Source organism: Rosa chinensis, chromosome 7, assembly GCF_002994745.2.
Source record: "Rosa chinensis cultivar Old Blush chromosome 7, RchiOBHm-V2, whole genome shotgun sequence".
NCBI classification, from domain to species: domain Eukaryota; kingdom Viridiplantae; phylum Streptophyta; class Magnoliopsida; order Rosales; family Rosaceae; genus Rosa; species Rosa chinensis.
This window is the reverse complement of record NC_037094.1, coordinates 60046352-60058407: the sequence shown is the minus strand read 5'-3', so window position 1 is coordinate 60058407 and position 12056 is coordinate 60046352. Positions and strand designations below refer to the sequence as shown.

The 12056-nt window shown below is 37.7% G+C and overlaps 1 protein-coding gene across 1 annotated transcript; it reads right to left on the bottom strand.

Annotated features, from left to right (window-relative positions):
• Window positions 1–7683: 7683 nt before the first annotated feature.
• On the bottom strand, window positions 7684–9148 carry LOC112180338 (ubiquinol-cytochrome c reductase complex 6.7 kDa protein). The gene is made up of 2 exons (XM_024318869.2): window positions 9059–9148; window positions 7684–7996 (listed from the first exon to the last, which is right to left on the bottom strand). The coding sequence occupies exon 2, from the start codon at window positions 7987–7989 to the stop codon at window positions 7813–7815; it is 177 nt and encodes a 58-aa protein (XP_024174637.1). The 5' UTR covers window positions 7990–7996; window positions 9059–9148; the 3' UTR covers window positions 7684–7812.
• Between the last annotated feature and the right edge of the window lie 2908 nt (window positions 9149–12056).

Sequence of the window (12056 nt, the reverse complement as noted above, 5' to 3'; positions counted from 1 at the left end):
TTCTTGTTAGTCTTCAGTTTCCTCTTAGTTTGGTAAAAACAGTTTTTCTCATTCATCTAGGAATTAGAATGGAAACGCGGTCTCTTTAGTTCTCTTTTGCTTAGATAAGAATAGCATGAACAAAAAGTATTGGTAAAATAGTAACTACTAGATCCAACAAACTGTTTACTTTGGCTTCACATTATTAGAGACACTTACAACTTACCATGTCATTAGTGTGCTACAAACAATAGTGTTCCCTTAGTTGCATCATTATGCAGTTTAAGTTCATAGCTCTTCCATGATGCAGTTAAGTGGCCCACCATCCAACTATACTAGTGAATTTTGTTATCTCAAGTCTTGACACCTTGTGCTGTTGAGTCCAATGGCAAAAAACATCTTAATGGTCTAACTTACGGCAAGAGGTGGTCACCTGTGGCAATACTAACTAATTGCTTGGGTTAGTGTTCTTCAGGATCTAAATGATTCTGAACATTTTTATCACATCTCACACCACCTTTGTTGTGTTGTATTTTTTCATTCATGAAGGGATTGGAGCATGAAACACTGATACTAGTCTCTAATATATGGGATCTTCTATTGCCATGGTACCAATTACAATAATGCATTCATCTAGTATCTTGTGTTATTATGTTGGCGGATGTGTTGGGATGCATCATAACATTCTGATGGTCTATTTTTATCTGCTCAAATGATCCTCACTTAACAGAGGATTCAGTCTCTGCAAATCACTACGGATTCCATTGAACCATTTATATGTTGCTTGATGCTTCAACTGATTTTATGTTGCATCATTGGACAATTGTTTACCAGATTTGACAATTGGAATTCTGCTAGCAAATTTATGTTTGTAGTATTGGTTGCTCAGATATTTACTCTTTTATGTTGCAGTCGTCAAGGTATCCAGGGTCTCCTTCCTTGCTTAGTCCCGTAACAGAGGAAGACGAAGAACCCGTTCATAGTGATGAAACTAGTGCAGATGACCATGACGACATAATGCAGTAGAGTGAGCAAGACAATGATATGAGCAGTGAGGAATTTGGGGAAGTCATTGAATAAAAATATGATCACAATTCCTAATGGCCATATGCTGAGGGGATATATGCGGTAGAACCAATTAGGCTCCAAATGCTCATTTTATCTTGTGCTGGATCTGAATCATCTGATTACAATTCTACCAAATACTCTTTGGAACATTTGACCTGCCTCCACTAGTAGGAAATGATTGTATTCTTGAAAGGATGCTGTTATGCAGTTTGAGCCATCAATATTGAAAATTGTTACGAAGTGTAAAACTTAATGCTCTGGCTCATTCAACATTATTACATGAACTATGTTCATAAAACTCCTTGCATGCTTTGTATAAATTATTTTTAAAATTGTTCAATATTAATCATATGGTCACCATGATTTATAAAAATTGAAAGTTAACAAAAATTAATAATGACATAATGAAAATTAAAAATAATAACAAGAGCATTTGAACAACATTGTATTATCAAACAATCAAGGCAAAGTAATCTCTCATGTCCAATTTGGTCATTCCACAAACAAAAAGCACAAGCCAGTTTGAGTTTACCAAACACTTTGCCACTGCTTTTACCACTGACAGCTCTTATAAAAAGTCAGTTTACCAAACACTCAGCTGCTTTGCTTTTCAGCCACTTATTCTCAGAAATAAAAGCCAGCTTTTCTGAAAAGCCCAGCCATACCAAACATAGCCTTATTCTCGGCCTTTTCTTACCCCCCCCCCCCCCCAAAAAAAAGGGTTTTTGTCCATTTACCCAATTTTTAGAGATTTTTTTCCCACTTACCCCATGAAGTTTTTTTAATTATCTCTTACCCAAAACACTCTAAGGAGGTCTTCCCTAATACCACATTAATTTTTTTTTTTGTTTTTTAATTTTTTTTAATACCATTTTACCCCCACTCCTTTGAAACTTAGAGAAAGAGAGAGAAACCATAAGAGACTTCGCAGGAGCCCGGCCGCTAGAATCCGGTCACCGACAGCCGGAATCCGGCCAACTTTAGCCGGATTCTGGTCACCGGTCACTGGATTCCTGTCACCGGCCGTCGCCCACCGGAATTTGCTGAAAATCTCACCGGAAATTTTTTTTTGCCCCCAATAGACCTCTATTGCCCTCCTATAGACGTCTATTGCCCCCCAATAGACGACTATCAGTCATGTATTGCCCCCAATAGACGACTATCAACCATATATTGCCCCCCAATAGAACTTTCGGTTGCTGGAATAGGAACTTATCTTCCTAAAATTAGACAAATAAAACTTTGATTAAAGAAAAAAATGAAGAGATTAAATCAATTTAAAAACGTCTATTGCCCTCTAATAGACCTCTTTAGGAGGGCAAGAAACAACTTTTAATTTATAATTCAGTAATTTTAGCAACACATCTGCATTATCTATTCACTATATATTGATTAACTCAGTACAAAGCTCAATTAAAATTTTTTAGGAAAAAAAAAGGTGCAAAAATAGTATCACAAAATAAGAAAAAGAAAAAAAGTAGAAAGTAACACAAACAAACGCCAGTATGACTACTCGGGCATGGGTTTACAATGATATATAAACAATAAGTTCACAATGGCATTGTATGCTGCCAAGTAACTTCCTTGTAACAGGAATAGAGAGTAAGAAATTTGCAGTACATCGAAAGTTCAAAATCACCATGAACATGACTGTGTTTAAGTTTCTCAATAGGATGCGTATATCTGATTTTTTTTTTTCAACCCCCAGTTCAAATAATAATAATAATGAAAAAAAAAAATTACCGAATCAAAATCCAATCTGTAGTCACATCTTGAAGGCACAAGAAAACTTTTGTTCCGCAAAGACATGAAATACTCACCACCAATGTCCTCCATTACCCCTCCGTGGATCTCTTCAATAAGGCCTTCAGCTATCCACATTTGAACCAACTCATCTCTTCTAAACTCATAATGTGATGGAAAGAGAGAACAATACAGACATAACCTTTTTAATTGTTTGGGTAAACTGTCATATTCTTCATCTTCATGCACAACCTTTTCTTGCAAATTTGCATAGCTTTCCTTCAATTCCAATGACTCTGACAAATTTATTTCTGAAGAAATCAGCTTCTCATTTGGCTCCCCTGAAAGTTTCAATTTCGGACAGTTAATAACATCAAGATCACGCAGCTTTATTAGTACCTTTATTCCCTTAGGTAAAGCAATAAGGTTGACACAAGCTCTGAGATGTAAGGTCTGTAACTCATCAAGAGAAGTAATTGATTCAGGCAACTGAACGAGGTTTCTACAACTTCTGAGTTTTAGGGTCTGTAACTTTTGAAGTAAACCTATGGATTCGGGCAACCATGAGATTGGTGTATATGAGACATCAAGACATTGTAAGGATTTTACATCCCCAATTGAACTTGGCAAATCAAAATCCAGCTTTCGACTAAGATGCAAGGCAGTCAAGAACTTGAAGTTCAACAAAAAATTACGAGGAAGTTGTCCGATCAAGCGCAGAGAGACACCAGAGGTTTGTAATGGAATGAACGAGTCGGGCTCAATTGCTGAAAAATTAGAGAAGCCAGAAGGTCATAGATATGAGTGCTCAGTGTGTATATAACCAGCAACCAAAAAGTATTTATCAACACAAAAAAAAAAATATTAAAAGCAACTCCAACAGCTGCCCTATATTTTGATTTTTTTTTTCTATTTTAGAGAAAAATGAGACTCTTTTTCTCCAAAAGATTTCATATAATTATCCTTATTTTAGGGATAGTGAGAAAAGAGAAAACAAAATTCCCTAATTAGGGTGCGTTTGGATGAGAAAATTATAAATTCCGTAGGAAAAAATAAATGATGAAATGTTTAATTCCATCAATCTAAAATTCCATTAATTGCAAATTCTATTGTTTGGTTGCATCTATTTAGGATTTGAAATGTGTAATAAATTAAGAAAGTTTAAAACAAATAAAAAGATAAAATAGAAAAAAGTCTTGTTTTGGAAATAAAAATTGAATACAGCAAAGGAATTCGTAAATGACACCTATTTTGCTGGAAATTGAAGTGAGGAATTTAAATAACGAATTCCTTCATTTTTTTCCAAAGAGAAATTTAAAATTTCCAATCTGATAATGCCAAACGAGGGAATTGACTTTTAGGAATTATGAAATCCTCACTTTCAATTAAATTCCATCATTTTTTCTCTCATCCAAACACACTCTTATTTACAACAATCTCTAAAATTTTAAGAAAGAATTGTGGAGACTTTAGAGACTATTGTAAAATATGGAATCTGTTGGGTTGGAATCTATTGGGTTAGAGAAGAAAAATTGCTTAAAGTTTTGACTTTTGCTTCCCTATGATACAAGAATTGTAGGGAAACTGTCGGAGTTATTCTGACGAGATTAAAGAAACAAAATGAAAAATCTCGTACCCAACAGTTCTGGATGCATAAAAGAAGAAGCGCTATTATGTAATACTCCTGGTAATTTGAAGTTTTCTTCTGCTCTCAAATTAGTTTCTTCATCAGCTCTTTTATCAATTTCTACTTCTTCCATTTCTTTGCGATTGCAGTTCTCCTTTAGCTTCAATTCCTGAATATAAAGGAAGCGAGAAGAGTGATACAGATCATTGTTTTATGTCAACCAGCAATCAAAAACTGCATGTATATATACATATATACAGGCCTTGCCATTAAGGTTAACCTGACTTTATTTAAAGTAATTACGGATTTACAGTTAAGTGGTTACCATCAATTCCATAACCATACAATATCAATCATTTTGGGTGACTAAATGATTATCAATGTGGCTAAAATTTTGCATAGTTACTTATAAAAAAAAAATTAAAAAAAAGTAAAAAACATCTAAGGAATCAATAGTTTCATTGTATGACTATGGAATTGATGGTACCGGCCATTACTTTAGGTTAACCTTAGTGAAGAAGGTTTGTATATACATCAGCTCAGAAATCAGGACAAAAATTAGGTACAGTGTATATACCGAGTTCGTCGAGTGGAACTCCAAGGACTCAGGGCAGGAGAATCCCAACTCCTTGCATATCTGTTCTAACTCACCGTCGTTTTCTTCTACATGGAAGCTCGTCCGGTCTGAAATATTGACCGAGCCTGAGTAGAGTGGTGACCCCGCAGAGTGGTGGCAGAGCGAGGAGGAAGAAGATGTAACAGCATCATAGTCAATGTGCTTCAGCGCATTGCACCTAACGAACTTTGGCTTCTGTCGGGTCTTCAGGGGATCCATCGTTTTAGTTACCTTACTGCTAAAAACAAAAACAAATTCGAGGTCAATGACATGTCTATATTTTTTCATCTACTTAGAAAAGTCCACCAAACAATGCAAATCTTTTCATCACTATCTATCATCTTCTCTCCCCTCACCTGAATTTGAAACTGAGTGGCATAATTGTTCAACCTCAAAACTCATACTCTCATCTACAAAAAGGTGCAATGCAAAAGTCCCAGGAATAACAAATTATCTTTCAAATGCTGATCTTTCTTCACCCCAGAGATAGCTTATTGTATCATTATATTTATCTAATATTAGATAGAGAGAGGGGGGAGAACTCTTCTAAAAAAATAATAATAAAAAATAAAAAAAGAGAGAGGGGGAAGACCAATTTTCTATTCAATCCTCGTTCCCTACTAATTGCAAGTAAAATGGAATCCGAAGAAAAAGCTTTGTTGTTGCATATTGAAGTTTCTTCATGAAAGAAGACCCTTGCCAACCATGGACTTAACACCTACTCTCCTAAATGTAAAGATCGATAACCGAGAACTAGCTGTATATGATTTCATGGTTGAAGTGAAAGGTCTAACAAAGAACGGGGTCATACATAATCGAAACAAGATCAAAGACTCCAAATCTAAGGAAGATAAGCAAGATGATCATTTCAGGGCATTTATAAGAGCACTTACTCGGAAATTCCTTCATACAGGGGTAAATACCCGCGAGAGGTTTCCTTTTCCCAAGAAGAAATAGTGGAGGGGTCTGTGGTAGTGCTAGAAGAGTCATCGTCATTCCAAGTAGTAGAAGAATACCCGGAGCTCGATACAATCTCTTTAATCGAAATATGATCTTCTTCATCATCAGAAGTAATCAAATTATCCTCTTCTTCTACTTCTTCATGAGAAGTTTGACCTTCGGGCCCTAAGCCCCTCATAATGTCCCATGTCGAGGATGCATTGTCAATCACTGGAACACTCATCTGCGGCGGCGGCTTAAGCCGTCCTGACTGCAGACCAACCTTAAATTTCTCCTCTTCCTCGACCTCCTTTGGGTGCTTCACTTCCTTGGGTTTCGAACTCTCGGGCCATTCCATCCGGTAGTGGGGGAGAAGATCCGAGTTTGTAGACCGGGTCTCCCAGCTGGCAGCGGGGATAGCAAACTCGTCTAGGCCCGAGAAGCCTGAAAATCGCCTTCGACTTGGAAGTCCGTTCGGTCGGACAAGTTAAGCTTAGAGTTAAATGATGCTGAATCCAAATAAATTGTTCACCTGTGCACGCAAAAGTGAGCGACGACGGGGCTGCTGTCTGCGCTGGTTTTGTGTTGCAGGCTGAAGAGGGGAGGATAATGCGGTGCCAGGTCGACGATATTCTGCGTGTTGATGATTGGGAAAATTATTACATGGTCCAGATCATAGTAATGTAATGTCAGACGTTGATGATTGGGAAAATTATTACATGGTCTGGATCATAGTAATGTAATTGGTCTTTGGAGTTTTGTTTTTTTTTTTGGGCAAGGTACTTCACTATCCACGCGGAAAAAGAAGAGGGCATGCACGACTTAGGCCTCATTATTTAGCCCTTCGGCCCTAAGCCCGCCCGGCCCTTGCATTAGGGCGGGCCGGTTCTGCCCTTTCTCAAATATGGTAGGGTAAGGATGCAAATGAAGCCCGGCCCTACCCTACTGCCCGGTCCGTTTGAGCCCGTTAGGGTCAAGCCCGGCCCGGCCATTTAAGTCCACCCAATTAAGCCCTAATAATTTTCTATTTTTTAAATATGTTTCTTTTTAGTCTATTACATATAACTTATCTATTTTTTGGAATTGATTTCCTAAGCTTTATTTTCTTTAATTTTTGTTTCCTTTGTTAAACAACAATTAATTTTGGGAGATTTAGAGAGATAGTTAATTGAATATAACCAACCATCTTAACTAATATTTATAAATCTTATAACTTATAAGTTAATTCTAATATATATATATATATTAAATATGATGATTAACAAAAAATAATGAGTCTTGTATTACCTATATAACCATTGAACCACAGTTTGAGATAAAAAAATAAAAGTAATATATTTCTTTTTGTTAAACAAATTAAGGCCCATTTCGGCCCTATTTGGCCTTATTAGGAGGGCCGGCCCGACTCGGCCCTTTCAGCCCTAGTGGCTCGGGCCTTTCGGACAGGTAAGGGTTAGCATATTTAAGCCCCAACCCAACCCTACCCGACCCTAAATTTTGTTGACTTTGACTAGACCCGGGCCGGCTCGACCCGACCCTAAGCCCTAAAATTTAGGGTAGGGCCGGCTCTAGCCAAAACCCATGATGACCCCCCTAATGCACGTAAGCCTACTGCTAATACAATCATTTTTTTTTAGTTCAAAGAAAGGCCATCATGGTATGTGATTTTTTTTTTTTTTGAGAGACATCATGGTATGTGATTAACCGCGAATACCAGTACAAAAATTCATAATTATTCCCATGAACTCTGAAAATGTAGTCTCATAAAAAAGAGTATTGCAGTGGCAATCTTATACCACAAACAGAACCAAAAAGTTTTACCATAACGCTTCAAATTACTTCACTTTTCTGGTTCTGGAGTCTCAAAAAAGGTCTTCTTTATCCAGTTGAATGGCTGGACGACCCAAAGAGCGGTGGTGCCGGCAGCGACACCCCACAAGGCAGCGGCTTGGATATCCACGGGGTGAGGACGACTCTTGGGCTTCAGGAACTTGAACATACCCACGTCACCGGCCATCTCCGATTTCAGGCACGGAACCAGGAATTAAATTTGAGGTGGGCTAAATTTACCTTATGCTGGCAAGAAAAATTATTCTAAAAAATTTGGCAGAGTCAATTTTGTTTTGATGGAATATCTCAATTGCATAGCACTTATCAAAATATCATCCACAAAATGCATTTTGTCACCCCACCAGGCCACCACATCCCTCCCCACCACAAGGGAAAATAAATTTAACTTACTCAAAAACTAAAAAACACCCAATCAAAATTATAATCAACTCAACTCTCAAACAATCAACACAATAAAGAAATTGCCACTATCATGGGCAATTGGGCATTTGGGTATTAATAATAGATATTCAATATCTTTTTCTAGGAATCAATAGATTTGATTAATTACATCAAGAAATCTAGAAATACTCAAATTCTAACCTAAATTACATTCTAATTTCGTCAAAAAAAAATTATTATAGAAGAGAAGTTAAAGTGTAATACCTGAACAAGGTTGAGAGATGAGAGCAGATTGTTGAGGAGAAGAGATAGAGTGACTTGGTAGAGACTAGAGAGAGGTGAGAGTCTGACTGTCTGAGCTTGAGAAGTTGAGAAACGTAGAACTCAGCAGTGGGCAGAGATGAGGAGGAGAGGACAGAAAAGGGGAGAAAAGAGAAGAAAATGAGAGACTTGCATATATTAATTATACTAGTGCCAGCACTCGTTTTCGAGGCAAGAGACAGTGAAGAAATATAGTCATGATCACCTGGTCACCTACTGACCAAATATTATTTGGTTAGTCACTGTTCGATTGACATCGGACGGTTGACAGCTAAGTGATGAAATCTGAGATGAGAGCTGTCAACCGTCTGATCTCAATCGAACGGTGACTGACCAAATGATATTTGGTCAGCAGGTGACCATGTGAACGGGACCGGAAGAAATATGGTCAGATACATATGTGTTTGACATTTTTTTTTTTTAAGGGAAGATATGCTGGGGTCAGATACATATAATCATTTTTTTTTTCCCCAAAAATACTAGGGTGTGCTGCAGCACACCTTAGCCCACCCCTATGTCTGTGCCTGTCCGATTTCAATTTTTCAACCCTAACCCTAATTCCCCCAATTAATGATCGGATCTTTGTTTTTCCGGTTCAGCACAACATGTCAAATCAGTCTACTGCTAATACAATCATTGATGCACCTATTTTTTTACGCTTCTCGGCCTGTGGCTATTTAATTTGGAGTTTCTGATTAATTTAGTGGTAGCTATCAGTTGCTAGTTGAAGATGTGATTTTGGATGTAATTATGGGGATAAAGTCTGACTTTTAGATGAAATATAATGGGTCTTCGACCCAAAATACTAAATAAGTCAAAATTATCCCACTTACTTTAGTAACATATTTTTATTCCCAGCTATCTGATTTAACATAAAAAGACAATTTTATCTTCAATCAAATTAATAAATTACCCCATATGCCATCGATCTCTCTCCTCCGATCTGAATATCTCTCTCTCTCTGCCAGTGCACGGCCTTTAGCGTCTTTGGTCTAAATGGTCGGCAGCGATATGATGACGTTGACGGAGAGTTCCTGCAGTCAACGATAGTTGTGCAACCCAGAAGCCGGCGATTGTTGTGAGGCGGTGCCATCTATCGTGCAGCGGGCGGCGAGTTCGTGCAGCCTAGAAGCTTGAGTGAGCTCGGAGTCGTGAAGCTCCACTACATCACCTTGAAGACGCTGCTGAAGATGACTTCCGGTCCGGTACGTCACCTTGAAGACTCTGCTGAAGAAGACTTCCAGTCTCAGGTCAAGGGAGAAGAGGACGTACGTGGGTGCCCAAATCATTTTCTGAGTGCCCAAATTAAATTATTATTTTTTTAGGTAAAATGAGGGCAAATATTTTTTTTTTAAATGAGGGAAAAAGAAAAAAAAAAAAAATCTACTAAGGGCAATAGACGTCTATTAAAGGTGTAGTGGGGGGCAATACACATTTTGAATTGATGTAATCTCCTCTTTTTTTCCTTAATCGAAGTTTTATTTGTCTAATTTTAAGGAGATTAGTTCTCATTCCGGCGACCGAAAGATCTATTAGGGGGAAATATAGGTTTATTGAGCTTTTCCGGCCTCATATGAGATCTACGACAACCTCTTTGGAGACTACCTACGAGGTTTCATAAACCTCTATTGCCCCTCAATAAAAGTCTGATAAACAGTTGCGTACTAACGTAATACTGTTAACTGAAATTGATTGTTATTTGTTCATCTTTTGACTTGAGTTTGTCTAATGGATACATCGTTATACATTTCCTTCCTAGCACCATAGAATTATTAGCTCTGTATATCCAATTGTGTCAGAAAACTTGTTTGAAATAGGCTACAGTTTAAATACTCTTGCGTAATCTAAACTAGAACTATGCATACTGCATACTGTGAACAAAGTTAGTGAAGTGCCTTAGAGATTTCCTTAGATGAAGATGGCAGCATTATCAGATCAGTGTTGAAGCTACAATATAACATGAAGATCTATAAGTCCTGAGGCATGAAAATATAGAATTAAGACGACCAAGTGTCTACTTAGTTCTGAATATATAACAGAGCTGTTCTTTTTTTCTTGTAGAAAATCCTCTTCGTACCAGGCTCTGCCAACCGTTACAGCAATTACTTGAAGCAGTTGCAAGATGAGGAGTCTGCACGTATGTGTGTCCTTTTCTGGGTGATCATAATTTGAATAACTTGTCTTGTACTATACATAAACAATTTGACATTGTATTCTATTTTTTGTGAGAAGATTTTCTGTTTACAAGTGGTTTGAGACTTATTGTAGAACCCGTCTGGAGGTTTCATGCAATATGTAATGTGCGATTTGCTCTCCATCTCACATAGGCAGTGAATAATTTTGTTAAAAGCTCTTTCATGCGTGTTGTTTTACTGCAACTAGCTTCACCTCGACGCCATGCATGATGGATAATATTTTACATGTATATTTTTGTGCAGGTAAATAATATTCGTGGTGATCCCCGAAACATGTTGTGTTGCTCACATCTCCTTGTTTATTGTGTTTTGTTTTCGTTATTTTCTGTTCTCTATATCACTCAACAACCATCCTGGTTTGAACTTGGGAACATTTTAATCAGTGCAGACTTTAAAGTACATGTATTAAATTCTGTGTGGAACTTTTTAGTGTAACTTATTTTCGTGTTCCAAGTGATATTCTTTCTCTCGTAACTAGAATTTATGTGGTTTACATGTATGATGTATCATAGTAATTTACATGTTTTCCTCCTGATTTTATCCCTTTCACTTGCATATTCTTGAACTATATGACTTCGGCTGATTTGATTTACCTTGACGTTCATAATCATGCCTTCTTGGCGGCCAAGTTTAATTATATTGATCTATTTACTTGACTTACTTCCTTCTCTTTTCATGGCCTCGCGAGCTAGCAATCGAGATTATGTCACAGTTGGGTTGAAGTTTGGAGATCTTGTGTCACACCTATGATCGAACTGCACATTATTTTCAGATGTACTATAAAATTAGATCTAAATCGGTCTATGATTGTGAAAGAGCCACCTTATCGAGTTGTTTGGCTAAATTGTACTAGTGGATAACCAAAGCAGGATTTGGAGGACGATTTCTTTACTGCCATTAGTGACGACAATGGAAGGCATCTATACATCAGTCTACACACCATCGAAACAGAAAAAAAGTGGTCTCTATCGGTCACTTGAATGTTCTTTCCAAATGGTACCCAAGTTTGCAAACAAACTAAGATAGATGACCCTCGAGGCAGGGGCGGAACCAAATGGTGGGCTATCTAGGTTGTAGCCTAAGGAACAAAAAAGAAAGTTTCTAGAGATAGAGGGTCTACCAACTCTCTAGAAATTTTCTCTAATCCAGCCACTATTTTGAGAGTCTGCCGGCCCCCATCTCTACGTTCATCTCCAACCCCACCCCTTCAATCCTGTCCATCCCCTTCACCCCTTCACCCCTTCAATCACCTTCTTGTTCCTCTCTCTTTTCCACCTATTTCACCCATCGACCATTTCTCTACCTCTCCACACCATACTGCTCTTACAGGCTTTAT